Here is a 26,761-nt window from a genome sequence, read left to right as displayed (position 1 = left end):
CATTATGCAACCTATGCCATGCCCAAATCAGAAAAGGGAAAGAACCTAAGTTTGCTTCAAAATCCATGCCACTACCCACACAACAACATTTCATAGGCATGCTAAACACTTTGGAGATGTGCTTGATTGCGATAAGAATACCTTTTGCACAAATTCGCGAATTAACATACGAAGGACAATATGGCCTTCACGGCACAATTGTGAATGTATTTGCAGATGTCGAGACAAATCACACCAAGTGCTGCCCCGCTTCTTGAGTGACAGCTCAACAGTCATGGTTGCACTGAAGCGAAAGCTTGAATTTGTGCACAGTTACATGAGTGGGCTTGTGAGACCCACTCTAACCCTCAAAGCACTAAATAAGGTGTTGCCCACACTACTATACAAGTAGAACATCATCTCCATTAACCCCCTATGGGCTGAGCATATTAGGACTACACAAGCACAGAGAAACAAGGAGCAACCCACAGAAAACTTTCCAGAAGAAATGGAAGAGATTCCACCAGATACTCTTGTGCATGGCATCTACACAACACAACACAACAAGTTGTTGACTTCAAAGACAAAACAATCAATATTGCACCATCCAAGGGGTTTAGTCCCCTTAGCATTTTCAAAGACAAACACTGCGAAGAGCTTGGATTCCCACAACTATTTTACGGGCACACAAGGAAGTACAACTTACCTGATGGCACGTCGTACCAAAACATTGCATGTTGGGAGCTCACAAACACTAATACGAATGTGCAAAGCCCAACTAAATGGTAGGCATATACATGCGAAGGATGCAACTGTAGACAATAATATTGAGAGACTTCTCCAATCGCACATTGGCTTCCGTGACTTTGAATGCCTACGGACTTCGACAAACTACAAGCACAAGCTGAAGAAGAAACTCTTTGCAATGCTAAGACAATAAGGCCCACCAACCTACTTCTTGACTTTCTCAGCTGCATAAAAAAAATGGCAACCACTAGTGTCTTGCCTGCATAGGATAAATCCACCATTAGAGCGTAATAAAACAATCCCTGAAGCTAGCAAACTACACGACCTTCTACATGGTGACCCAGTCACAACTGCGAGATACTATGTCCATAAGTTTCAAGCTATGAAGCGCCTTCTCAAGCAAGACACAAGCATCTTAGGAAGAGTACTCGATTTCTTCTTTGTGACAGAGTTTCAAAATAGGGGAAGCCAGCATGATCACAGCCTTCTATGGGTAGAAGATTCACCCATTTACAGCAATGCACCTACCCATGAGGTTGAAGCTTTTGTTGACAAACACATTACCACCGATATTCTAAAGCTTCCTAATGACTTACGAGACATGCAAAAACACAAGCACAAGAGAACATGTAGGATAGCCTTGAAGCTACATAAAACAAATCGCAAAAGAATCGACTCTTACTTACAAGAAAGGCCCATCAAAACACTTGATTTCGATGAACTATTGCATGCTCTCTCATTGTCAGAGGAAGAGTACACCAAAGCGCTGCAATTTAGGATCACACAACCAACAATACCTGAGAGACATGTTCACAAACAATTTCAACGTTGACATCTCCCGCCTATGGGAAGCAAACACAGTATACAGTTTGCTATGAACCCCCATGCAGAAGCATCGTATTGCACTTTGTACATGACAAAAGTTGATCACCCTACAACGGCCGCAGTGAAGGAAGCTATGTCCCAATGTTTGGAGGGAAACGTTTCGACAAACGAGCGTATGCGAAAGATTGGCAATGCGATCTTGAACACCCAACACATCAGCTCCCAACAAGCGGTGTACCTGTCGTTGTCCTTGCCATTAACAAGTACAACGAGGGAGTTTTGCTACATCAACACAAGCCCCCTCGAGGAACGTACTCTACTTCTGAAAAGGCAACATACAAAGCCCTAACCATAGAAAACCTACAAATTCTCTTACACTTGTACAAAGACGTGGAAATGATTATGTTCAATGAGATCTCCCTTGTAGGGCAAAACACTTTCATAGCAGCAGACATGCGCATGCGTGAGATCAAACACAACCACTTGCAACCATTCGGAGGCATTGACATTCTAATGTGCGGAGACCTGTGCCAGGCAAGTCCCACAAAGGATAACTGGATATTTTTGACCAAGAACTCAACATTAGCAGTGGCACCTTCTGTTTGGAAAGACAATGTCGTCTACTATGAGCTCGACATGCAAATGCGCCAACAAAACAAAGACTTCATTGCAAAGCTGAATAGGCTTCGCATTGGCGTACACACTACCAATGACATTAGCATGCTCAATACACTGTATTGCCGCCAACCAACATCATTCGAGGACGTGCCTCACTTGCTCTACACAAATGTATCAAAAGATGTGCACAAGAACACCATCTTCGAAAGATTGCAAACAACACCACGCTTTATTAAAGTTATCGACACCAAACACAGATCGTGCAATAAAATAATCACAATCCCAAACAAGGCAAATGCAACAGGAGGTTTGCATGGCATGTTGCACTTGAAACTCGGAATGATAGTCAAAATCTGTTCTGGAAATCTTGACATTCCTTCCTTGACATGGATGGAGAGATATGTTGGATTCCAAGACCTTTAGGTGGTGAGAACAAGTATGGCTTCATTAAACAATATCAAGAGGATATGCCAGTATGTACATCTATTCCATCTTTAAAATTGGAAGCATTTGCTATTTGAATAGATATCAATGCTACATGAAGTATCTCTTCTTGTGCAACTTCATACTTCTATATGAGAGTTTTCATGTCACAATGGAGCCATGCCCCCTTGTTCATGGCTGAGAGAAATCCTCTCTTTAACATGCATTGGAGGGCGAGTGAGTGATGGCATGTGGATCACTACATACTGAGGCTCAATGGACTCTATGTATTTTCATCTAGTGGTGCACCGACTCAGGGTGATAGGGGTTCTCTAGAGTGCTCACATGGATGTGTATCTATCTTTTGAGCTTATTATGTGTGCTGAGATGACTAGTCTTCAAGATGAGTTGTGGCATAGAACTTCTCCTTGATGGCCTTGTCAATGGCGCAGATGCCATTTTCAAGCACACATCGCTACATACAAACCCACCAATGGTGTGGGTCGAATTTTGAGCCTAGTCGTGGGAAGCCAAACATGCAAGTTGCACCACTACTTGTACCGTGAACATATCGCACCATCATAGATTCCAATCTTGTGAATAGCACGCGAGTTCCAAATTGGGAAGAACCACCTCAACAATGTTCGCAGACATGAGTTCCCGATGCAGCACGAACAATTCATTGTTCGCAGGGTCTTTCAATGTCTTCTGTTGCGGTCGACCCCTCGAGAATAAAACCACATGGCCTGACATACATAGCATTGTGATCCAGACAACCTCTACCTCTTACAACCCTTGCAAGACAAGAATATCAAAGTCGATCAAACTATCTTGCACGAGCTTGAGTGATTAAGGAACTTAAGCGCATGGAAAATGCTACAACTAGACTTCAGTATCATCAATGGTAACACTTCGTCATTGCAATCTCTCAACACAAGATCTTTCAACGCACACAAGGAAGACATAATAGCGTCTCGCAACATCCTCACAATAACTATTTTATGCTTACAAGAACTGCACACAAACATCATATACTCAACATCCATACTGGGTTTCAAGCACAACGTACAAGGGCTCGGCATAGCAACAGACTACAAAGAAAACATTGCATTAATTGAAAAAAAATATACTACAACAACGGTGTAGAGTGTTTGCTCATGCACTTCGACAGCCCCACGCATGGACAAATAGTGGTCATCAACATCTACCAATTGCCTAGGTCCAATGTCGCAAATCTCCTCCTCAATTTACAACATCTAATTCGCCAACTAACCGCACAATGCACAACATACGTCATTGGCGACTTCAATACTTGCTACAACAAACCTAACAAGACTCTCGCAACACTCAAACAACACATGCAAGAATTCTGAATGCAACAAGTAATTACGAGTCCAACAAAGTGTACATGGATCGAGATTGGACCACATCTGGATAAAAGGAAATGCACCCTCCTGCTCCAAGCACGGAACAAATTATGTCTAATGGTCCGACCACTCGTTGATCTACACACCAATCCACTGCACACCATAAACTTGGACATGTCATTCATCCAAGGCAACCATGGGAGGCCTTATGAATGTAAGTCACTTGTTTTAAATTGTTGTGAAGGGAGATGTTTGCGTTGGAGGGAGAGGGATAGGCAAGGGAGCTACTGAGTCGGCCTACCTAGCAAGGCCTAGGGGTGTATATTTGACGTAAAAGATAAACACAGAAGGGGGAGAGGAGGCCATTTCCTGGCGGCTTTCTTTGTATGGGCACTACCTGCTGCACTGGAATGCTCCTAAAAACAGCTCCTGCATCTCCACACCCACCCAGATTCCATGGCACAGCCGTGACATCAAACACTACACACCCAGGAAAAGATAGAGAGCGAGCTGCTTGCTATTTCTTAGCAGCAATCTAGAATCTATAGCTCATACGTGACATCAAAGGAGAGACAGAGAGAGAGAGAGAGAGAGAGAGAGAGAGAGCGCCCTGGTTGCCATTTCTTCCTTTGCAGCAATAGCAAGCTAGAATCTATAGCTCATACGTGACATCAAAGGAGCGACACACAGGGAGAGGGGGGGAGAGAGAGAGGGGGAGAGAGCGAGGTCTGGTTGCCATTTCTTCCTTTGCAGCAATAGCAAGCTTGACATCAAAGAGAGAGTGTGTGGGGAAAAGAGAGAGAGAAGCTAGAATCTATAGTGGTGTGTGTTGGGGAAAGAGAGAGAGAGAGAGAGGCAGACTGCTTTTGCAAGACGCAAACATTTCTGCTTACCACTTTGTCATGCACTCGATTCTCGTTTTCGTTTCCAGTCCATTGCTTTGCACCATCCACTCCTCTCCTAGCTAGCTTGCTGAAGAACGGCGTCAGCTCAGCAAGTCATTGTTCTTTGGAAGATTGCTCATTGCAAGTGATTGTTTTGCTCATTGCACAGGACCGTGAAATGGGCGATTGCTTGCTATCTCCTGCCTTCTCTGCTCTTAACTTCTCGTCTTCCTTCAAATTCTCCTCGTCACAGTCTCAGTTCCTTGGTTGCGTGAGGTTGCATGTCTTTTCGGTACAGAATGGCACCTCTAATGTTCTCTGTCCTTGCAACTCCCGACATACTGTGGCAACTGTGCCTTCTAGCACCCTTCACATGCCGCCCACAAATGCACGCTCCAGCATTGGTTTTCCTGATCAATCTTTGGCGTTTCGATGTCCGCCTTTGGATTGCAAAGATAGCTCTACCCGAATGGCTCGAAACTGGCGATGTGCCAGCGTTTTGGAAACTAAAGAGGCGCAACTTTCTGATGTTATCTCACAGCAGCAGTTCTTAGCGGAGGACCCAAAAACGGTGGGTTTGAAGGGGCAAAAGAGGACAGATTTGAAAAAAATTTTGATTCTTGGAGCTGGACCCATAGTCATTGGACAAGCATGTGAGTTTGACTACTCAGGAACGCAAGCTTGCAAGGCTTTGAAAGAGGAAGGTTATGAAGTGGTCCTCATCAACTCAAATCCGGCAACGATCATGACTGATCCAGAATTAGCTGACCGCACGTATATCACTCCAATGACTCCTGAGCTGGTAGAGCAAATCTTAGAACAAGAGAGGCCAGATGCCTTGCTCCCGACGATGGGGGGTCAGACCGCCCTTAATCTTGCTGTGGCGTTGTCAGAGGGCGGGATACTCGAAAAATACGATATTGAACTTATAGGGGCAAAGCTAGAAGCGATCAAGAAAGCAGAAGACCGACATCTTTTCAAGCAGGCAATGGACCGCATAGGGGTTAAATCACCTCCATCTGGCATTGCTACCACACTCGAGGAATGTTTCCAGATAGCAGAGACTATTGGAGACTATCCCCTCATTATACGACCAGCATTCACGCTTGGAGGAACAGGTGGCGGGATTGCATACAATCAAGAGGAATTTGAATCTATCTGTAAATCAGGTCTGGCTGCCAGTCTTTGTTCGCAAGTTCTAGTAGAGAAATCCCTCCTTGGATGGAAGGAGTATGAACTAGAAGTGATGAGGGATTTGGCAGACAACGTTGTGATAATTTGCTCGATCGAAAATATAGACGCAATGGGAGTTCACACTGGGGATTCAATAACGGTTGCTCCTGCCCAGACATTGACTGACAAGGAATATCAGCGACTAAGGGATCAAGCAGTGGCCATTATGAGAGAGATTGGTGTTGAATGTGGGGGTTCAAATGTGCAGTTCGCTGTCAACCCAAAGGATGGTGAGGTGATGGTCATAGAAATGAACCCTAGAGTTTCTAGGTCATCTGCACTGGCATCGAAGGCTACAGGATTTCCCATCGCAAAAATGGCAGCAAAGCTCTCCATTGGTTATACCTTGGACAGGATCCCGAATGACATTACAAAGAAGACTCCTGCAAGTTTTGAACCATCAATTGATTATGTTGTCACGAAGGTGAGCTCCTAGTTTGGGTGCTTCTCACCTTAGGTTGTCATTTGATATTTTTTTTTCCATACAATCAGGGTGATTAGATGTATTTTGTTTATGTGTGTGACCTTATGTGTCCCCCTCCCTTTAAAATGTATTTGTAATTATAACACGTATGAGAAATCCCATTTGGAGCTAGCTTGTGCACACTTGCCGCCTCATTGTATCCACTCATGCTCAAGCCTGTCTCCCATAGAACATGTTTGTGTGTCCCATGGGCAGATCTAGGTGGAAAGGAGTATCCTCAGGACAACCATGTGGGCAGCACTGTAGGCTTCCATGCGGGCTTGTATACAGTCCAGCATTTAGGGCTGGCAAAGGCGCTGGATTATGGCAAGTCCATAAGCTGGTGCAGGGCATGGAGAGGCTCTTCTGGTCCTCAGTACAGCAGTAGGCACAGAATTCAGCAGAAACCCTAGGCAAGTGGGGAGGTCATGTCTTGTGCCCTATAAAAGGCCCCATTTGGGGATAGTTCAGGAGTTCATTTTGTTGCAGCAATCCCTCATTGCATATTATTTGAAGTTGGATCGTGGTGTTTCCTTTGGTTCTTGAGATTCTTCTCTTGCAACACCATACACGATATATATTTCCCGTGTAGATTCTCTTCTGGTATCAGAGCCATTATTTTGAGGTAGTGGTATGTGTTGAGAATCTCTGACAGAAGTCGTAGGATGATCATCATTATCAGAGGTAACCTTTATGAGGCCCCTTTTGCTAATCATGTTTCCAAATTTTGAGTAAAAGTGATCATGCTCACACGTACCGTTTGGGGACCCAAGGAACTCAATATAGAACTGAGTAAAATTCAGGTCATTAACCACAGGCATCCGACTCAACAGATTGGCTACCATATTATACTCTCCTTTACGATATCTCAACTGCATATCGAACCCTTGCATCAATCAGCCCTAGACTTCTTTCTTGTACAGTGAATAATTTTTGTGAGTGGGTCTGTTTCTTGCTTTCAAAATCCACCGGTTGTCCACCTTGGATCGACACGTCTATTACTTGCATCAATTACAAGTACAAATGATGTGGCCGACTAGATCAGCCAACCTAACCTTAAGTAGGCCGACCTAACCAGCCTCCTGCCGACCTGGTCTGGCCCCTTCTTTGCTCAGACTGCTCAAACTGCACTCTGCTGCTGCTGCTGCTGCTGGCTCAGTCTGCCATGTGGCGTACTGCTATTTGCCCGACTCTGTTGCAGGACTGCCAGATGCAGACCCAGTACTGCCAACTGGCAGTCTGCTCTCCTGCCACCTAGAGGCCTAGATATGTGGGCCTCTGGCCATTGGAAGTGCTGCGCAATTCCCCAGTCCAATAGCCCCACCAGTGGACCCTTGGCTATGCTATATACAGCCCTATAGACAGCCCAGACTATCGGGTGACTGTCAGCCATATCTGCTGACCAGGGTGGCATCATTGGCTGCCTCAAAACCAAACGATGAAGGATGGTATGTTGCCATGCCCCCTCTCCCTCTTCACATGCCCATATAGCACCCTGTTCACCTATATTGTTACAGGTATCAAGCCACGTTGCACCTTATTTATCCAACACTGTATTCAACAATGCTTCAAGGGAGGAGGTTGATGAGGCTGTGGCTTGTTGCTTTTATGCCAACGGATTATTGTTTGCTCTTGCATGGTCTCCGTATGTCATGAACATGGTAAGTGCAGCTGCCTCATTTGGTAGGTGTCACGGGCATCCACAACCTGTGGCTATGTTGGACAGCCACACAGTCAGCCAGCAAGATGCAGAACATCAGCAGCAGTGCAGGGCCAGTCGCAGGCTGCCACGTGGTGACACAGTCGACTGCCATGTCAGCAGGTCGGCCTACGAGAAGGGATTGGTGAACAGATCGGTGTACAGGGAGCAGCTGGTCGGTCAGCAACAGGATGCTGGTCTGTCAGTTTTGAGGCCCAAGGGGGCCTATAAAAGGCAGCCCCTTGGCCTTCATTTCTCAATCACTCCTCAGGCCTTCAAGACTTCATAGCAGCAGAGCCCAGGCCTCCCCGCAGCAGACCAGCAGGGTAGTCTTAGCTTCTTCAGGGATCTAGTGAGGATTCACACCCGCTAGGGAGTCAGTCTAGTTTCTTTCCAGTTTTGCAATTGAGGGTTTCAGCCCCTCCATACAGTTGTGTTCAGCCCTTTGGGCATTCATACATTTCAGTCATATTCTCTCCCTTTGATTCTCTCACTCACATCCACAGCATCACTTTGTGTATTGAGTGCATCATATTGTAGTTTGCAGTTAGTGAGCATGAGAGAGAGTGAGGATAGTCTATCTCCCGCTACATTGGTATCAGGGCTTCAGATTCTTGCCTGAGACTGGGGTATCCTATCTATTATTTTTTTGGTATTTTGTCCCTACCTCAGACTAGTGGTAGCACCATACTCCATTAGCCGCTCCCTCCCTTACTCCATCAGGCATCGGGCCACTCGTAGGTCTTTACACCTTGTGGCATATCCACAAATGAATCTACTTGCAAAACTATGGATGCTCTATTGTTTCTGATGGCTGGACAGACACTGCAAGGAGACCTCTTCTCAACCTTGTGGTTTGCACTGCATGAGGAATTGTATTCAAGCAATCCATGGATACTAGTGAGATCACAAAATTGGAGAATATATTGCAGGTGCATTAAAAGAGACTATCTTGGAGGTGGGCCCTGAATATGTGATTTAGATTGTCACTGATAATGCCTCGAACTGCAAGCTAGCTGGTCACCTTTTGGAGCATTAGTTCAAACATACCTTCTGGACCCCATGTGCTGCTCATTGTTTGAAGTTGCTGCTGAAGGACCTTTCAGTCTTGGCATGGATGGATCTAGCAGTCTCTCATAGCAAGGAGGTGCAGCAATTCATGCCCAAGCATTTTGCACCTAGGGCCATGCTAACCAAATTTTTCAAATTGAAGTTGTTGAAGCCAGGTGATACTTGGTAAAGGTGGAAGCGTCCTTGAAGCAGAAGGATGATTCGAGAGCTTGCAATGATGAAGCCTTGCGGATTCAATACATGATGTTGTCAACCTCATTTTGGGATAGTGGAGAAGTATGTGAGAGTGTTGGCCAAGGATGATGATATTAAGACAAGAGGAAGTAAGCTATTATGTAAAAAGCATGGCCTAGAGGAAAAGCAGAGGCCCTCCTGGAAAGCAAAGCTACTTTACACATGAAGCCTAAAGCTAGGGCTTACTGCTAAAGATCAGCAAGGCTAGTACATGATCAGTTGTGGGTGAACAGCACAAGTCCTTGATCAGTCAAGGCTCTGTGAGAGCTATGGTGCAAGAGAAAGCAGGGGTGAGAAGATGATCAAGGGCCAATGCAGACTAACAAACTAGTTTTGCAAGAGGGAACAGGAGAAAATTGACGATCAAGGCTTCTCAAGTCACTCTGATGAACAATATTCTGGGAAAAGCATGGCTTAAAGGAAAAGCAGAGGCTCTTGTGGAAAGTAAAGCTATTTTATACATGAAGCCTAAAGTTAGGACTCACTATTAAAAATAGCCAAACTAGGCTTATAAACACAAGCCTCGGATTTCGTATTGGATTACATTGGAGAATCCTGGAGTTGCATATCTTACGTGGATATGGATGCTCACCTCAATCCCAAGGGGTTTCTTCCTTATGCTTCATTAGTATATGATTCGTGCTCAAATGGCTACACCCTACCAAGGTTAGAAGTGACTTGTCCTGGGTAGGGGTGTTTCATTTGGTATTAGAGCGCGGTTTTGAGTGAGCAAAGAATGTGCTATGGGACAGTTCCATTTCTCATTGTACCAACATTGAGAGTGGACGGGCTGAGGGCATACCTCGGGAGAGCCACATATGCACCTTGTGTGATTGCCATAGATCTAGTTGGAGGAGAATTTATCTTTCAGGTGCCCTATGTACTATGAGATTTGAGGTCGTTATCACTGTCTATTCAGAGATGGTTTTGGGCCCCTCTAGAGATGGTTTTGGGCCCCTCTCTAGCTTCTTCTCTTACCTAGATCAGAGATGCCTTGCTGCTTTCATCCTATGGGATCGTCAGACACAGAGAGCACTTGCTCAGGATACAGAGATGGCATCAGGGCACACGGCTAGACTCTACCGAGAGCATGGTCACGGAGTTTTCCAGCCAGATCGTACGGACCAGCAGATCACGGGTAGTCGGCGAGGGTGAGATCTAGAGCCAAAGACATGACAGACTCGACAGTGGGTTGATCCACAAATCATACTTGGGGATCTTCCCTCCATGTTGATCGGGGACACGTCCAGTAGGGGTTACAGTGGCTCTTGTCAGACATAGGGCAGCTGCTAGGAGACCACAGCGGACCACACGCACAGCCTACTGTCAGCGCTTTATCACAGGTTTCCTGTCGTTACAGCCTCATTCATCTCCGGCCCCCCTTGAACTTCCACCCTGGCCATGGGCCCAGGTTTTTCTCATGTATCAAATCTGATATGGTTTGAATATGTTGTATTCATTGATGCCCAATTTGAGGCTCCAACCTTTCAGCTCATTGTATCATGTTTCTTTCTATCTCATAGACCCTTCATTCTTTCAAAGACTCTAATAATCTTTCTTTGTGTCTTTTTTTCTTGAGTGCTTTCTTGGTAGAGGATTCTACCCTCAGGAAGAGGGAAGAACTGACAGGGTCAAAGTAGACTCATTGGTCAGCGTGCTTTAAGTGGGATCACAGGAGATTACTGTTTGTAGGCAACTTTTACCACCTTCTAAAAGATAGTTGCAACAATAGCTCGTGCAGCTGTCTAGGATTCTATCCTCAGGAAGAGGGGAGAACTGACAGGGTCAAGGTAGACTCGTTGGTCAGCCTGCTTTACGCGGGATTGTTGGCTAACAGGAGATTACTGTTTGTTGGCAAGTTTTGCCATCTTCTAAAAAGATAGTTGCAACAATAGCTCGTGCAGCTGTCTACTCAAACGGGGCTGAAAGCTGATTGTTCTGGTAAGATTTGCCATTAGGAAGGCTTCTGAGTTCAAGTTTTCCATCCTATCAATCACATGTGTGGGCATGTTTGGCAAGCAGCTGTATGGACGAGCTAGTTCTCACAATCAGGGGGCTGTAATAGTTGCAACTAGGTTACAAGCAGGTTGTAGGCTGGTTGCAGGGCAATCAAGCTGGCTTGGGTATTGGAGTCTGGTGGTACGATCTAATTTGCAAGCCGATTATAGTCCAGAGACTGTATAATAGTGTAATGGTGATTGTGTGCGCATGCAAGGGCATAAGTTACTTTTGTAACATGCTAATATTCAATGTCTGCATGACTAAGTTCGCATGCATATGTTTTAGTGTGGAACTCGTTGCATGCAGGAAAGGAAGCGTGCACAAGCTTGCAGCTTTTACTTTAGATCGTCTCGTACAGATAGCCTTGCTTCTGATCATCAAATGTAAGCAGCCTTCACTATATATTGAGTGGCGCATGCAGTCTTGGAAGCTTTAGCTTTTCACAACAGCCTCAGCTTTTAATTGTTTGGTACTTGCAGTTTTTTTATATCCACTACATATAGTACTTTTGCGTAAAGAAAAAGTCCGTGCACAAAAGGAGGAGGGTGGGGGGGGGACTATTTTGGCCCAATCGACAAGGGGCTATTCTGAGGCGAGTACTCGCAAGTAGAAATTCGTCTAAAGGGATAGGCTGTTCGAGTTTTGATTAGGATGCTATCGTCAAGTTCCTCTTGCTTCTTCGACAGTCTGTACTGGCTCTGACCATTGAACGCCCCTGCTTCTCTTTGAGGCTGGCACATACCTCCTAGTAAACATCCCCATCATCTCAACAAGGCGATGGAGGAGGAGCTTGAGAAGCAACTAGAGGACCTATTGTAGAGCGGCTTCATTAGACCGAGCAAGTCTCTATATGTAGCTCCAATTCTCTTTGTCAAGAAGAGGGACAACACTACCAGATTGTGTGTAGATTTCAGCGCACTCAACAAGTTGACAATGGAGACGGTTTCCCTTGCCTTAGCCTTGTATTGACTATATTTTGGGGCACTTGAATGGGGCCAAGATGTTCTGTAAAGTTGATATGAAGAGTGCGTACCACTAGATCTGGATCCATTAGCTGAATATTCCAAAGTTTGCCTTCTGCACAGAGAAGGCTAGTACGAGTTTGATCTTATGCCCTTTGGCTTAACTAGGGCACCAACAACCTTCAATCTCATGATATAGCAAATTGTTAAACCCAATATTGGTAAATCAGTCATATGTTGCCTACGTTCAACATACGATACGTTCCGTACAGCCCCGTCCCGTCCTGTACGGTACGTACGTTCCGTTCGATTCAAAAAATTCTGGCCGTTTGGGCGCGGATATTAGCCGTTGCATATCCGATTTATGCCCATTGGGGAGCCGTTTTTTGCCCATTTTGTTCTTTTGCACATATGTAACGTCTTTGTGTTTCAAGAATCAAGTCTCAACAAGTTTTAAAAGCTTGTACAATCACTTCTCTCTTTACCCTTTTGGGCAGGTTTTGTCTTCAAGGCCTCTGCATAACACTACTCCAAAACTCTAAAATCTGTCCTTTTTCCCCCGCTATCAAATGAACCATCAAATGTACACTCTTTTTGTACTGCACCAATATTGAACGGTACACATCGTACGCGATCGACGTGTCAATCATGAATCAGTCTGAGGTCTTCTTAGTCCATCCAGCATAGCAGGCACTTCATGTCCAACAAGTTCTTCTACTTTTGAGGGACAATCAGCTGTACATCATTGCCAAAAAGTGCAGCTTCTTTTCGGAAGAGTTGCATTATTTGGGCCACATCATCACTCTGACCTGACCAAAGTGAAGTACATTGGGGATTGGGAGGTGCCTACTACAGTCTACAGCACAGGAAGTCTGCATGTCATGGGCATTTGCGAGGCCTACAAAAGACTTGATTGTAGTTCCCATCACCAACTTGCAACATGGAGTCAAGACTAAGAAGCAATCCAATCACTTTAGTCCAGAAGCTATTTCGGCTTTCAACTGAAGATGTGGTTGCTGATGGTCTCAATTGACGGGCATGATAACCTCCTCCATAGTTCAAGAGTGTACATTTATAGACATGCAAAACCAGTACCGTACAGCTTTAGGTTTTCAAGCTCTTTGGTATAAGGTTATGTTGGATAACCAGTCCAGTAATTATGCCATTCATGATGGTTGGTTATTTTTTAGGGGACAACTTTGTTTGATGTCCCAGTTTCGTGTTGCCATGCCCCATGATGCATATGATTTTGTAGTTGGCGGACATCGGGGTGTTCAAGGCACCCTCGACAAGGTCGACCATAGATTTTTCTGGCCTCATTTACGCAGCAACGTCCACGAGTATGTTTTGCACTTCCATTTGTGCCAAAAAGCAAAGGTATCTCATGGGAGGTTGCCAGGTCAGCCTTTTGAAGAGATCAGCATGGAATTTGTCACCAATTTTTCACCCGCCATTTGTTCTAGGGACATATGTGCTTGACCATCGTGGATAGGTTCAGCAAATTTGTTATGGGATCCAATTCGTGGCATGTCACAAGCCATTGATTTTGATCAGGACACCAAATTCACTAGTCAGTTTTTGAGGGCACTTTTTGACAATTTTGGTACGAAGCTCAAATTTTCTAGCAGCTTCTACCTTGGATAGCTTCTAGCTCAAATTTTGGCTCGATAGAAGTTATTTGAAGGTTGAGCTGGTGACAAGCAACTATTACCAATCCAAGGGGTAAAGACTGTGGCAAGCCCTAAAATGGTATGCCCAAGAAAAAGGGTTCTCTAGAGGATACATACTTTTTTGAATGAGAGCAAAAAACGAAAAAGAAGTGTTACTACTATGATTAGCCTAGACATGTGGTGTGGGTTTGCATGAAAAAGTAGGCAAATCCGAAAATGGAGGATCCATCCAAGAAGGAAGAGTCAAATCCAGATAGGGCAAATGCTGTAATTGAGGCAAATCCGAAAATGGAGGATCCATCCAAGAAGGAAGAGTCAAATCCAGATAGGACAAATGCTGTAACTGAGGAGCTTTTCTTACTGGTTTCCCCTAGCAGGCTTGAGATTAGATATGTAGACTAGGGCGTGGCAGATTGTATATTTGTGTGAAGGCTAAAGATCTTTTAAGTAGATATCAGGAGGGTTTTTATTACAAAGGCGTTCATAGCCTTATACTTTTTGTTTGTGGTGTCATAGACTTTATAGAGATTGTAGTGCTCATGGAGGTAGCTGACTCCATGGTGGTCTGTGGCATGATGTCGAAGGAGCTAGTGATAGACACTGTTGAAGACTAGAGAGTCACAAGAACAAGAGACTTTATAGGGTGCCTTGGTGGATTGAGATTGAAACATGAGTGGAGCTCATATGTAGCTTGGTTCTAGAGATAACTGGTAGAAGATCTAGAGTTTTTAAGAGGATTCCTATGGTGGGATTTGTGTGGACCATCCACAAGGATATCACTGCACAAGAACGTTTGTTAGAGGTTGCGGATGGTGTTGATAGAAGGGAATAGCATGGAAGACTTTCCAAGGTGGATCATGGAGATGATGTCGGAGATGTATGTTGGTGAAATGAGAGGAGATGTTTCATTGATTGGGGATCAGGTATAAGAGGGATTACAGATGACCATTGTGGACTCAAGAGTTAGACCCGAGTGGAGGTCAATGGGAGCTTGGTTCTAGTCAAAGTTAGTTGATGTTGGAAGTTTTTGGAAAGAAGGCAATTTATGGGGATCTATGTGTAGCATCACACATGGATCTCATGGTATGAGTTTCAAGGATGGAGGGTGCGGATTTTGTTGCATAAAACAAACCCATGATGCTTGGTGCATTGTAGAATGTGATCTAAGGAGGCCCAAGTGTCTTCAAGATTTTAGCATGTTACGTCAACTGTAATCAAGGAATCTTAGGGTTCACTTATGATAAATGGCGAACCATAAGGGCTCGACAACGTCTGCCAAGGTGGGATGTTAATGGATTTGACCATTTGATGTTGGTATGCCATTCTCTACATACTTCTCTACAATCATAGCAAGCTTTGTAGATTGAAGGTCTATCCTTTCGGGCCACACTATCGATCAGTGCCTCAGGATGACAATGGGATCAAGGACTTTTTGCTCAATGGGCTATCCCCTGAAGCAACCCACTCAATTGCTCATATCTATAGGGAACATGTTCAAGAACAAATCAAAGATCTGTTCTAGTCAAAGACCTTTGCTCCTTTTATTGAAATTGATTTAAGATCTAGATATCACCTTTAATGAATCAGAGAAGAAGTACCAAAAACATCTTGTAGTACTAGATATGGGCATTATCAACTTATAGTAATGCCATTGGGTTTAACCAATGCTCCAGCAACGTTTATGCCACTTATGAATAGTGTCTTAAGGCCATATCTAGGAAAATTTGTTGTGGTATCTGTGATGATATCCTCATTCGTAGTAAAATATGAAAGAACCATCTAGAACATTTGGGAAAAGTGTTCCGTTTAGAGAACTCTTTTTCCACCAAAGAATCCAAGTGTGAATTGTTTGCAAAAGAAGTATGATACTTGGGACATATTATATCCGAAGAAGGGGAGGGCCATATAAAATGACTGCATCTGGATTCCGATGAACTTAGAGAAATCACAAGTGGTATTAGGTTTGTCTGGGTTTTATAGAAGGTTCATCCAAGAATATGCTAAAATAGATGATCCGATGATGGGTTTCACAGTATGTTCCTGGATCATCTTTATGGCTATCTCTGAAGGATTCTTGGGGCAATTTCAGGCTTTTTGAGATCTATGCTGCAGATGTTGTTGGGGCCCCATTTGCCCTCCTTTCGTTGGTGTCAAAACACCAGGAAGCTTTTAGTCCAAGATCAGTTTCAAGACTTGGGGGTGGAATTCTTGCGTCAGATTGTGTTTTCTTTGTCTTCTCAAAAAGTATTTGATTGCTTTGGGGCAGGGAAGAGGGACTCATTTTCACGCCTTATATCCTATGTATTGAACACTTACAAACTGCCTTCATCTCAGTACCTGCATGAAAAGATAATAATGGACAAAGTCATGTTATAATTCTTTTCTTTTTTTCTCTTTTTCTCACTGCATTCTGGTCGAGCTAATATTGTATGCTTTTTTTTCTGCAGATTCCTCGCTTTGCCTTTGAAAAATTTCCAGGCTCTGAACCAATTTTAACAACTCAAATGAAATCAGTGGGTGAGGCCATGGCAATGGGCCGCACCTTTCAAGAATCATTTCAAAAGGCTGTAAGATCTTTGGAGACTGGTCACTATGGATGGGGATGCGAAAAATTGAAGCAAGTGGACTGGGACTTGGAAAAGTTAAAATACAGCCTACGTGTGCCGAATCCAGATAGGATTTATGCAATATATGCAGCTTTTAAGAGGGGAATGACACAAAAAGAAGTTTATGAGCTAACAAATATCGATCCTTGGTTTCTGTCACAATTAGGTGAACTTATAGAAGTAGAAGAGTTTCTTACTCAGACTAGTCTGACCAAACTGAGCAAAGACGACCTTTATGAACTGAAAAAGAGAGGCTTCAGCGACAGGCAAATAGCCTACGCTACTAGCTCAAAAGAGAAAGACGTTAGGGCTCATCGAATAGCTCTTGGTGTCATTCCTGCATTCAAACGTGTTGATACTTGTGCTGCAGAGTTTGAAGCAAACACACCTTACTTGTACTCTTCATATGATGATGAATGTGAGGCTTCTCCAAACAACAAGAAGAAAGTTCTCATTCTGGGAGGTGGTCCAAATCGCATTGGCCAGGGCATCGAATTCGACTACTGTTGCTGCCATGCATGCTTTGCTCTTCAGGTAGTTTGATTATTCTTACTGTTCTGCTACTCCTTAAGAGAGTATTGTCTTTCAAAGGATGTCTAAAATCTAGGGAAGTTTACAAGATGCCATCTAAAGCAAAGTCCAGATTGTAAGCTTGATACGTACACAAGGACCTTGGCAATTATTCGTGCATGTAATGAGGTTGTGTTGCCATTTTAGACAACTGACAAACTGATTGTAATCATGATTGAATGAGTGAATGTTGCTTTGGGAACAATGTCATTGGAATTACATGCGACACCCATAAGAGTGTACTCGTCTGTATCTTGATTTCTCTTTCTGTTTTGATGTCCAGGCTGCTGGATATGAGACAATCATGATGAACTCCAATCCTGAAACTGTCTCCACTGATTATGATACTAGTGATCGGCTGTATTTTGAGCCTCTAACAGCTGAGGATGTACTCAATGTTCTTGATTTGGAGAAGCCAGATGGCATAATAATGCAGTTTGGAGGCCAGACACCATTGAAATTAGCAGTACCAATGCAGGATTATCTTGATGAGTACAAGCCTGAAGCTGCCAGCGGGGATGGCTTGGTTAAAATATGGGGTACATCTCCTGATTCAATTGATGCTGCTGAGGATAGAAAAAGGTTCAATTCAATTCTTGATGAGCTCGGGATCAAACAACCTCCTGGTGGAATTGCAAGAAGTGAGGAGGATGCTCTTGCTATTGCTGAGAGAGTGGGATTCCCTGTAGTGGTCCGACCCTCCTATGTTCTGGGTGGGCGTGCAATGGAGATAGTCTATTCTGTTGAAAAATTGAAGTCTTATCTCCAGACAGCTGTAGAAGTGGACCCAGATAGGCCTGTCCTTGTCGATAGGTACCTCATAGATGCTACTGAGATAGATGTGGACTCTCTAGCTGATGCAGATGGTAATGTAGTGATTGGAGGAATAATGGAGCACATTGAGCAAGCGGGTGTCCATTCAGGTGATTCAGCATGCTTCATTCCTACTAAGACTGTTAGTTCACAAGCCTTAAAAGTTATCCGAAAGTGGACTACAGATTTAGCAAACAAGTTGAAGGTGCTTGGCTTGATGAACTGTCAATATGCTATCACTCCATCTGATGAAGTGTATATACTAGAAGCAAATCCACGGGCATCCCGAACGGTGCCATTTGTCTCAAAAGCTATTGGCCATCCTTTAGCAAAGTATGCGGCACTTCTCATGTCTGGCCTATCTATTCATGACATTGGCTTCACAAATGAGGTCATCCCAAATCATGTTTCTGTGAAGGAAGCTGTCCTTCCCTTCGAAAAATTTCAGGGTTGTGATGTTTTGTTGGGTCCTGAAATGCGGAGTACAGGAGAAGTCATGGGAATTGATTATGGGTTTGATATGGCCTTTGCCAAGGCACAAATTGCAGCAAATCAAAAGGTACCACTCACAGGGACTGTTTTCATCAGTATGAATGATTTGACCAAGGTTAAAGTTTTACCGATTGCCAAGGGTTTTGTTGAGCTTGGTTTCAAAGTTCTTGCAACAGCAGGTACAGCAGGCTATTTGGAGTCACAAGGGGTATCAGTTGACAGAGTTTTGAAACTCCATGAAGGTCGTCCTCATGCAGGAGATATGCTGGCGAATGGTCAAATTCAGCTTGTCGTTATAACTAGTTCTGGCGATGTTCTGGATCAAAAAGATGGAAGACAGATTAGGCGCATGGCTCTGGCCTACAAAGTCCCTATTATAACCACAATTGCTGCAGCATCAGCAACCCTTGAAGCTATAAAGGGTTTGAAACGAAGTCCAGTTAAGATGATTGCTTTGCAAGAGTTTTTCAAAGGTGAAAGCATCAAGCATCATGCAGATCAGGATACGGAACCGGCTCCAGTTTAGTTGATCTTTGCTTGTAGAGCTCCTAAAACAGGTTTTTTTGGCATTGATGCTTAATATTCAAGAAAGTGAGTGTATGTTGCACTATATAGTACTGGGCACCAAATGTGAATGTTAAATTTACTACAATTGAGTAAAGTTCCTTCAGGAAAATTTCCATGCTCATATAGGATTATGGATTTTGTACTGAGTTGGAAATGGACTACAGTTTTCCACACATCCCAAGTTCTATGAATAAGGCATGCCTACACTGCCACAATTTCTTGTGCAATGTGTAAATGTAGGTTTTGACAAGCTTTTGGCATGGTTTTATTTAGGAAATTGCCAAGCCCAATGCTGATTGTTTCATAATCTTCAAGCTTTACCTTATTATGTGTGCATGGTTAATCATGGTGTGCAGAATTAAATTTTTTGAAATTCAGTCTACTGTCAACATGTATGGCTTATTTGAACAGCTCTGAACATGACGTGCATGGCATGCACAGGAATAACAAAAGGCTCTCATTTGTTGCATGCTCTGCTTTATTTGAAGTTTGATGGGTAGTAACGAATATGAAACGGTTGGCATTCAGATATGGAATTTTTCAATAACCTTGATACTGTTTGTCTTTGATGCAATTTTTACTGTACTTATGACCTCCTTTGTCTGCAGTGAATGATTGGGGCTATCAACACCATACTTTTAGGGAAAACTATTGTTGAATGTTGGTGGGTACCAAACTCTATAAAGCATGAAGGAGTTTTTTGATTTGGAATTTCTATCTGCAATGTTTATGTGTTACTTTCAAAATGAGAATCTTACTCTCAAAGTGTTATCTCATTTGTCAATTGGAAGATCAAATGTGCCCATGTATTGCAAGCTCTCTCTCATAGAAAGAGGGTTATTTTATTTATATTTTATGCACAAGACCACAAGGTTGTTACATTGGTTCTTTGGCCCATATATCAAAATGTAGTCTGCTCCATAAAGGAGAAAACCAGAGAGCAAAAAGTATTGCAGTGAAACAGTAATAGCAGAAATATATGCAGGACTGATAAAAGTTGGAGAAGCAACCCACAAGGGCTGGCAGCTGCCCTCCACTCCAGATGGACAGAGACCCAAGCTCAAGACCTTTAGAGAAGAAGCAACCCACAGGGGCTGACAGCAACCCACATACCAGTATCTGCTCTAGAAAAAAAGTGACTCCTACGTGGTACCAGCGCTTTGGAAGAGATTTGAAGATGGTATCAATGTGTTTCTGCTGCTTCTGGAACGTCGCATGAATATCATCAAACAGGTTCCAAATATCCTTAGTGACCAATAGATGAGCACCCGCTAAGGCATCATCCAGCTTAAGTTCTTCTGCAATCTGATCAATATAATCATCACATTCTTTGATTATCTTCTTCCTTTCCTGTAGTCACCCACTAGTTAACATTAGTAAAATAACATCGGGAAAAGATTTACTAAAAACCATTGCATTTCTTTAAAGCCAGATAAACCACAAAGTTTGGCTTCTTGCGACCATCCGATCTCCCAACAACCATTTGGTAAGATAGAGGTGAGCTTCCAAACTAATTTGTCTAAATTTATTCCAGATACTACTGGGAAACCTGCAGTTAAGAAAGAGGTGAGCCGTATCCTCGGGCCCTCTGACAACATTGGCAGATCAAAGATCCTTTATGAATGTATGCAGCCCTGCACCCTGTCCACAGGTTTATGGATACTTAACCACAAGACCACGATTGCTTTTCTGGGATTACTTTCCCCAGATCTTTTCAAACTGCATCTCCATCGTTTCTCTACCATGTACTATTCAGCATGTCTGCAATGCCCATCTGATTAAGAAATGGGGGATTGGTAAAAGATGTTTTTGGTCTTTCCAATCAAATTCCTGCAAAGCATCAGACTGTCTACCGTCCATCCAAGCTGGGATTCCTTATACCAGATCTGCATTCTGGATTTGATTAGCAGGAGATCGAATCTGTTCACTCTGAACTTTTGAATTAACTCCAGATATGGCAGCCACCTTTGCCAACTGCTATTCCAAACATCCTCGTAGAGGAATATACCTTTTTTATTCAACTTGAGCATATGTTTAATTTTACCATCCTACAACCTTTTGCCAGATGACCGAAAACCAAATGAAGTTCTTAGAAGTAAAGGTTCCAGCTTTTCTGGGGAAACCCCTCCATAAACTAAAACTTTTAGCATCTCCTACCGTTTCCACATTTCTTTCCACATATCATATCCATTAGTCAAACAGGGCTCCTCATCAAAGAGGGAAGATTACACTGGGTAGTTCTTCCAGACTCTGCATCTGGCCGGTCTAGTTTGGTCAAAATGCCTCCTAAGAAGGATCAACCAGCTCTCTTCTTTGTGTTGGAGGGCTCTAATAATCCATTTGCCCTTGAAACGTGCAGCTGACCATTCCAAATTTACTATCCCTAATCCACCCTCAGCTTTAGGTTACACGCAAATTTCCCATCTTACGTTGGCTACTTTTAAATGTTCTCATCACCTTCCCACACGAAGGTTTTGAATAGTGAAACTTGAGTAACCTTGTTTTGGACGGAGACCAACATGATAGAAAATAGAAAACTGAGGGATACAGGAAATGATTTAGAACGAATTTCCTTCTTAGAAGAGAGGGCTGGAGACCTTGCCATTTTGAGACCTTTTTTTAAGCCTTCCCCATCACCCAATCCCTCCTGGCTTTCATTGAACAATGGAAGCCCATAGGCATCCCTAAGAGTCTGAAGGGCACTCTTTCAGGGATTTCCTTACAACCCTGATATTTCAAGACCTTGGGGACAGGACTGTGTTTACCATGCACTCCCCTTTTGTTATGGTTTCAAGAAGTGTTTAAACAATCCAAGACTGATCCTTCATCATTAGTAGCGGTGATACTCGTATCATCAGCGCCTTGTTGGTAGATCACCTGCCTACCATTGGGTAATTGGATGCCCTTAATCTCTTCCCTTTCAGCCTTTTCCTGGTTTAACAATCCCAAACCATCTGCTGCAATAGCAAAAAGAATGGGGGGATAAAGGACACCCTTGTCTTATAGATCTCTTCAGAGCAAAAGGACTAGAAGTTGAACCATTGACCTCCACCATGGCCATTAGGTTGGAAAGCAAAGCTTCCACAAATCCTCTGAAGCTAGGGCCTACGTCCATGTCTTCAATAAACCCCCACTCCATTCTATCATAAGCCTTTTCAAATCAATTTTCAGAAAGCATATGTCCTGATCCTGTTCCTTTGCTGGTTCCAAGCCTTTCCACATGGTTGTGATGCCTCCAAAATGTTCCTGCCCTTAATGAGCCCTTTTTGATCCTCCCCGATCTACTTCTGCATTTTATCTTTGAGCCTTAGTGCTAAAGCTTTAGCTATTATCTTGTAACTTGTGCTCAACATTGTAAGAGGATGCCAATTGAAATCCATTCCTTCTGCCCTCACTTTGAAATGAGCTTAATCATACCAGTCTTATTCTCATGTCAAGAACCCCTTGTAAAATAGATTCTTCCCAAAGTAGCAACAATTCAGGGCCAACAGTGTCCCAGAAAGTAAGGTAAAATTCCAGTAGCAATCCATCCTCATGGGGTCTTCCTTGGGGCCGTTGCTAAAGCTGCTTCCTTTAATTCTTCAATAGTAAGCGGTTTGTCCAAAAGATCTGCATCAAATTTTGGAACAACTTTAGGATGAGCATCCCTGCATTTATCCCTTGCCTTATCTTAAGAAGCCTCCCTATTAGACCTATTAAGTTTCTGAATATGTTCTTGAGCTACCTTTTCTTGAGGCTCTTGAACATGTCATCTATGGGTTTATTAGTCTTCCCAGCCCACCAATTGTGGTGATAAATTAGTTGTTATTTGCAATTACATAGTTCTTCTTCCCTCATCTTAGATTCAGCCTCTTTCAACTTCCTCTGCCCTTCTTCAGAGTTATCACCCTCCAATTGCACCAGCTTGACTTTGTAAAGCTAACCTCCTTAGGGTATCATCATGTACACTCCTAGAAAGATATATCCTATCCATCTTGGCTTTTCCTTTTTCATCCATCTGGTTACGTACCACGTGAATCTTGAGTTCTCTGATATATCCATTAAACCAACTTGATCCTTCAATTTGAGCCAAGATTCCACTTAATACTTTATCAGTTTGATATTCTTCTATGTTGAAATCACCCATTACAATTGCATTGCTGGGGAGAGTGCAACCATTCCAAAGCAAAATTCTTTCTCTAATGGAGTTTGGGGCATAGATAGAGAAGATAGAACATGAGAGCTTGGGATGCACAAAGTCCACTCCTATCTTCCCAAAGACCAAATTGGTATATTCCCTATCCATTCTGCAAGCTTGTTCTTAATACCAAAGGTGGACCCACCCTTTCTTGCATTATGATCTGACACCAACCAAATTCTTTCTTTATCCACGTTTTGTAACTCCCAATGGAGAGTAGGACGCCCTATCTTAACCTCCTGTAGGCCTAAAAAATCAGGGTCTCATATATAGCATTTACCAACTAATATGTTTGGATACTCACATGATCATGGGTGATGTTGGCAAACACAAAACCACAATCTTTGTGTTTATAAACATCACGCATGACACACATGAGACTTTTGAGGAGGAAGGGAGACAAGGCAACCTTGAACCTAAAAGTTGGATGCTCCGTTCCCTCTATCATGAAATGTTGAAGGAACAAATATCACCCTGTTGTAGAATCCTTTATTATATGAGCCTCCCTGATTGCAGCTCCTAGAGTAGCTTTTAGATATATAGGCTAGAGTGCGGGATGGTGCATCGCAGCTGGATGCAACCTTCTCTTCTTCTTTTTTAAAATGGAACTATACTCAATGCACTAGACATTTTGTGGGATTCTCCAAAAATGTCATGTCCTTGTTGACGTAGAGAGCCCAAAGTTATTCTCACAAGGAGCCTTTTTCTTTGATTGAGATCTTGAAATTCACCTCTGGTCACACAATCAATGAGATGAATTTTCTTCTCTATCCCAATAGGCCTATAACATATCCTAGCTCTGATACCTTTGTAATCAAAATTCAAGAATTCTCTCACACATAAAAGTACCACTTGAAGATTAAGAAAGAACCAAAAGCACAAAAGACAGACACCCATTGGGTACAATCTCCCTCCCTCAATGAGTGGCTCATGCTTCCTTATCTAGATTATTTGAGATCTTCCAATTAAAGCATAGGGAGCCAAAATTATCCCTTTTCTCTAAAAAAATAAGGGATGTGTTTACATAGCCTCTTTGGGCTTGATTTAACAAAAGATAATTTATGTCCTCTCACAAAACTATTGCCCATGGGCCATGGCATACGATATCAATGTAATGCAAAAATTGGCCTATGGCCATATAACATGCAGAGTGCGACACCTTAATCTATGCCCTCACACTACACCAATCCTCATCATTAATTCCATCACCTATATTTAAGACTCAATCACATTAGTAACAATCAATTGAACGAATCACCAAATCGATAAGCCAAATATAGTTACGCTTGATGTAAAATAAATAAACATAACACCAATAACAATAGTGGCATTAGTATTAACATGGAATCACCCATAATACTGACCATCTCGCATGGCAAAACATAGGCTCAACTAGGCATCCCCGACTAAACCACACACACTATAGTTGATATAGTCCTACTTTGGTCATGATTATCCCAAACGTCTTGAGAGGTAGGACAGCCCTTGTTGCTGCATATGATAAGGTATCTGGATAAGGTTATGTCAAGAGCCATCTTCAGTCATCGAGGTAATAATTTTGGATTAAGTGCTCTAGAGAAAGGGGTTTTGTAAGCCGTCTTTGAGCCCAGGTATTTGTAGCGTCACTATATCGCGCAAACGCTACGGGATACATAAGAGAAATACACAACGCATCATCTACGAAAAACACAAAAAACAAGGAAGACACAGATCACCATAACACTGCGTAATGCATATCTCTGATATCAAGAATGGAGTCAGAATGCTAGTAATAGCATGCGTACAATACAACGGTGAGAATCGTCAGTAGTTGTGTCTAACCTACTTGCACACACCTCTCGTGATCACTGCACCCGCATAGTTATTGTGCTAACCCACATGGTTATGCAATAACACATGGCACTCACGGTGGATTGTGCGAATTCACATTAGAAACCCATCCCCTATGATAGACATTAGAATGTGTTTGTGCAACAATCATTTTGGGCAAAGCCTTGGCAGAGAACCAGGTGCAACGTAAGAAGATCACAACTAAATCACTAAGAACGCATGAAAACGAACATCTCTTTCCGAACGCGTCTCAAAATGAATAAGAATCGGTCTATTGCCTCTTGCTTGTGCAATAGCACAAAGCACTCTGGGTGCTCTTCGAACTGCGAGGCCACCCAAAAGCCACCGCTCCGAACTTTTACTCACCATACAAACTCAAACCGGACTAGAAGTGTACACCAAGAACCCCAACGTTGCTCGATCCCATATTGCTTCGTCTGCTCGACTTCGGTCTCAAATGATTCACAGGCTCAACTTCACTCGACCTTGCTGCAGTAATCTCCAGCCATCTCTGACGGAGCCACATCCGTAACTGCCGTTCTAATTCCATATCCATCAGCCACTGTAATGGAAGTGGTTGGGACCAACAATCCCATATCCATCAGCCACACTGTAATGGATGTGGTTGGGACCAATCCACTAGCTAGGGCTCAAGCCACTGCTCTAGAGGAAGCATCTCTTCAACCCATTCACCCCACAGCAGTTGTTGTTCCCAGTGCTCCTCTTGTGTAGCTAGGCGCTCGATGCGAATCGGCTCATAAGAAGGAGGATCAAGCAGACCCGAAAAGCAAGTATGCCTATTATAAACAAAAACTGATCCATTTCTTTCCACCAAGGAGGGCGAGGAGGAAGGTACATGCTGAAGGAGTGGGCATACAGCTCCAAACAAAAGCCTTTGCCGCTTCAAAACCTGTACTTTCTTACCCGAGCGAGCAACAACTTCCACAATGTCTTGAGCCAACTCTTCATACTTCGTGTGCCAATCTTCTTCAACAGATGCTGGTTTCTTGACCACACCCTTTCCCTTATCTGCATTACCGCTCCCACCTGCTGAAGTGTTGGAACCCATCGGACCAGACTCCGACTGCACCAAAGGACCATTTTGCGATGCTGACCCCACACCGGCACCCACATCACCGTCCGCATCTGGTTAGCATTGGAGTGGAACAACAGCCCGACATGTCTGCGGAACCACTGCCTCTTGCCGGCATGCGATCTGTCCATCCCACTCGGCTCGCACATCCCCTCACAAAGCCGCAACAAGGAGTGAATCCATCTACTCCATGTTGACGCTGATCGTGCCAGGGAAAGCTCACAAATATTCAGCCAGTGCATCAGATGTACGGCGTCGCAACAACTCTTCATGAATGCTCTCAATGTATTCCGCATGCAACTGCTGTGTGGCCTCTGAGTGAGCTTCTGCCACCTGCACCTAAGCTTCCAGAACCGCAACTTGATCCTCCAGCTGTTGCATCCTCGCATTCTGGCTTTGTAGTGCATCGTTCTCACTCCGCAGCTAAAAAAATTCTG

The 26,761-nt window shown here is 43.5% G+C and overlaps 1 protein-coding gene across 1 annotated transcript; it reads left to right on the top strand.

Moving 5' to 3' along the window:
* Nucleotides 1–4,380: 4,380 nt before the first annotated feature.
* CARB (carbamoyl phosphate synthetase B) lies at nt 4,381–19,519 on the top strand. The gene is made up of 3 exons (XM_087391364.1): nt 4,381–6,500; nt 16,624–17,316; nt 17,636–19,519. Exons 1-3 carry the CDS (start codon nt 5,022–5,024, stop codon nt 19,181–19,183), a joined length of 3,720 nt encoding a protein of 1,239 aa, XP_087247490.1. The 5' UTR covers nt 4,381–5,021; the 3' UTR covers nt 19,184–19,519.
* Nucleotides 19,520–26,761: the final 7,242 nt, after the last annotated feature.

This window comes from Dipteris shenzhenensis, chromosome 20 (genome assembly GCF_047967505.1).
Source record: "Dipteris shenzhenensis isolate YYH24624 ecotype China chromosome 20, Dip_SZ_1.0, whole genome shotgun sequence".
Taxonomy (NCBI): Eukaryota; Viridiplantae; Streptophyta; class Polypodiopsida; order Gleicheniales; family Dipteridaceae; genus Dipteris; species Dipteris shenzhenensis.
This window is presented reverse-complemented; position numbering and strand designations above follow the sequence as displayed.